The 3,267-nt window shown below is 39.1% G+C and overlaps 1 protein-coding gene across 1 annotated transcript; it reads right to left on the bottom strand.

Moving 5' to 3' along the window:
- LOC101021327 (cytochrome c-like) lies at positions 1-1,343 on the bottom strand. The gene has a single exon (XM_009186529.4). The coding sequence runs from the start codon at positions 1,250-1,252 to the stop codon at positions 866-868; it is 387 nt and encodes a 128-aa protein (XP_009184793.1). The 5' UTR covers positions 1,253-1,343; the 3' UTR covers positions 1-865.
- Positions 1,344-3,267: the final 1,924 nt, after the last annotated feature.

Genomic DNA, 3,267 nt, shown 5'->3' with positions numbered 1-3,267 from the left:
TTTGTGGTTTTCTTTTTAATTATCTTTAGTCTTGTGATCACACATAATTTTAAAATTTGTGTGTATCTCCGCTACTTTAATCCTTTTAAGTTGGCAAAAGCACCATTCCCAATCACAAATACACAGTTCTACAGTTTTATGTTTCTGAATGGCTGTTTAAAGACAATCCTAAATTATAACTTAGTTTGACTTAGACTGTAAAGAATTCAAGAGTGAAGTTTAACTTGCTACTATTTTAAAAGCATATGACCTTATAGATTTATAAGATGTGAGAAGTGTTGAATAATCTTTAATATTACACATAAACCATACTAAAATGCCTTTCAATAAGTAAAAGGAACCATTTTAAATACAGAGAATTATAATTAGATTGGCATCGTTAAGGCCAAAACTCTAGACATTGCTACCTTATTTATCTTCAACTCTTGCCTTTAAGAGGCAAATGAACACAAAACACAGGTGAATCTTGCTTGGTTCTGAGACAGTGAAGGAATTTCCCCAGTATTTAAATATATTCACATAACCAGCTATATAAATCTAAATATAAAACCAATCTCCAGTAAGTTTTAAGATGGCACTCACCATCTTTGTGAAAAGCTGAACATTACTAATGAAGTCTAATCATATCTTTAGAAAGGGTAAACAGTGATAGCATTTACTGAATTGGAATTACTATTAAAATTCAAAAACTGAACATATTCATTTAACCACAAGCCAGTCGTAGTTTTAAATCAGGACTGCCCAACAAAATATTCTGTCAGTCATTCACGATCTGAATTCTGGTGTATGAGATCTATTAAAGTAAGGTACACATAAAAAAGTCACGAGACACTGGTTTTGTAATAAACAAGGCAGTGGCCAATTATTACTCATTAGTAGCTTTTTTGAGATAAGCTATCAAGTCTGCCCTTTCTTCCTTCTTAATGCCAACAAAGATCATTTTTGTTCCAGGGATGTACTTCTTGGGATTCTCCAAATATTCCATCAGTGTATCCTCTCCCCAGGTGATGCCTTTGTTCTTACTGGCGGCTGTGTAAGAGTATCCACGGGCCTGACCTGTCTTCCTCCCAAAGAGACCATGGAGATTTGGCCCAGTCTTGTGCTTGCCTCCCTTTTCAACAGTGTGGCACTGGGAACACTTCATAATAAAAATCTTCTTGCCTTTCTCAACATCACCCATATTTAATTCTCTTTTTAGTCGCTGGCGCAACGAAGATTCCTGCTCCGAAGCAGGACGTCCCCACTCTCTCATTTTTATATGTTATTAGTAGAGACGGGGTTTCACCGTGTTGGCCAGGATAGTCTCAATCTCAACCTCGTGGTCTGCCCACCTCGGCCTCCCAAAGTGCTGGGATTACAGGTGTGAGACACAGCACCTGGCCTTTTTTTTTTTTTTTTTTTCAGACGGGGTCTGGCAGTGGTGCGATATCGGCTCACTGCAACCTCCACCTCTCTCACCACATCCTCCCGAGTAGCTGGGACCACAGGCATATGCCATGATGCCCAGCTAATTTTTGTATTTTTTGTAGAGAGAGTTTTGCCATGTTGCCCAGGCTAGTCTCAAGCTCCTGAGCTCAAGCAATCCATCCACATTGGCCTCCCAAAGTTTTGGGATTACAAGCGTGAGCTACTGCACCTGGCTATTTTTCTATTTGCAAGGTAATTCATAAATGAGAACAAAGAGAAGGAAGTTAATATAGTTGGCAGATACATCAAGCTCTTTACTTACTAATAGAAAACTTGCTTTTTCTTCTTTTAAAAACAACTTCAGGCCAGGCACGATGGCTTACACCTGTAATCCCAACACTTGGGAGGCTGAGGCAGGCAGATGGCATGAGCCTAGGGGTTTAAGACCAGCCTGGGCAACATGGCAAAACCCTGTCTCGACAAAAAATACAAAAATTAGCCGGGCATGGTAGCATGCACCTATAGTCCCAGCTACTCAGGAGGCTGAGGTAGGAGGACTGATAAGGCCCAGGAGGTCAAGGCTGTAGTGAACTGTGATCATGCCACTGCATTCCAGCCTGGGCAACAGAGTGAGACCCTGTCTCAGAAAAACAACAACAACAAAATGCCAAGTTGATAGTGATATTTTGCTACCTGTCAGAAACTTTTCTAGTGGAGTGAGAAATAATGTGGGAGACAAAAAGTCATTTTAGGGATATCAGAAAGGTAAGAGAACCAAAATATACTATCTTTAGAAACTCAGTATCAGAGGTGAAATATTTCTGCTATGTATTGGGTAAAGTAAGTAGTTTTATTTGTGACTTGTTCCTTCCACATTGATGAATGTTCCAGTCAGCTAATAATGTATAGGCTTTCTCTTAAATCAAGATTGAGTTAAAATTATAGTTTGTCTTTTAACAGTTCTGAATGCTGTCCTCAAAACGGTTAGGGATACCAGCCCCTTGCCTTACTTTCCTCTCCCAGATTCTCAGTACACCATCAATGTTACCTGTCCCCAGCTCCATTCTCTACCTCCAGGATCTCAGGAACCTACAGAAGTAACCAGGTATGATGCAGAAGTTCAGTTTAGAATTAGGAAAGTATGGAATCACATCTGCTAGTTATGTGCTATGTAGTCTCAGGCAATGGTAAATAGCTAACTTAGTGCTTACTTGTGCTAGGTATAACCATGAGTGCTTTTTCCGTGACATTTACAATGTTCACAATGACACTCTAAGGCAAATACTGTTAATATCGTCATTTAAAGATGATGATTACAGTCTTACAAGAGGTTAAGTCACTTATTCAAGGCTTAATAGTAAGAGATGAACTCAGATATAAAGCCAGGGCATCTGACACTAAAGCCCTTATAACTAGTCACACATTGCCACCACAGCCTAATAAATTGTACCTCAGTTTCCTCATTTGTAAGGTGCTTTTAACGTGTATTTCACAGAGGTGATATGAAAATGAAATGATATAATGCATTTATTACGAATATTTGGCACACAGTAGATGCTCATCAGTAAGTATTCATTCCATTTCTTCCTGCATTGACCTTCCTTACCTTACAGAGAAGACTGAACCATGTTCTCATTATCTTTATACTTCCCTCAGAATTTAGGTCTTCATTTTACACAGTAACTGACTTAAAAGAATCTTCATGTCTTGAGAATTATTTGATTCAGGTATCATTGACCCCTTTGTAACTATTTGTTGTGTAGTTTTTTGGTTTTTTTTAGACTGAGTTTCGCTCTTGTTGCCCAGGCTGGAGTGCAGTGGTGCGACCTCAGCTCACCACAACCTCTGCCTTGCAGGTTC

Source organism: Papio anubis, chromosome 12 (assembly GCF_008728515.1).
Source record: "Papio anubis isolate 15944 chromosome 12, Panubis1.0, whole genome shotgun sequence".
Lineage (NCBI taxonomy): Eukaryota > Metazoa > Chordata > Mammalia > Primates > Cercopithecidae > Papio > Papio anubis.
The sequence above is the reverse complement of the archived record's forward strand: the minus strand, read 5'-3'. Positions and strand labels throughout refer to the sequence as shown.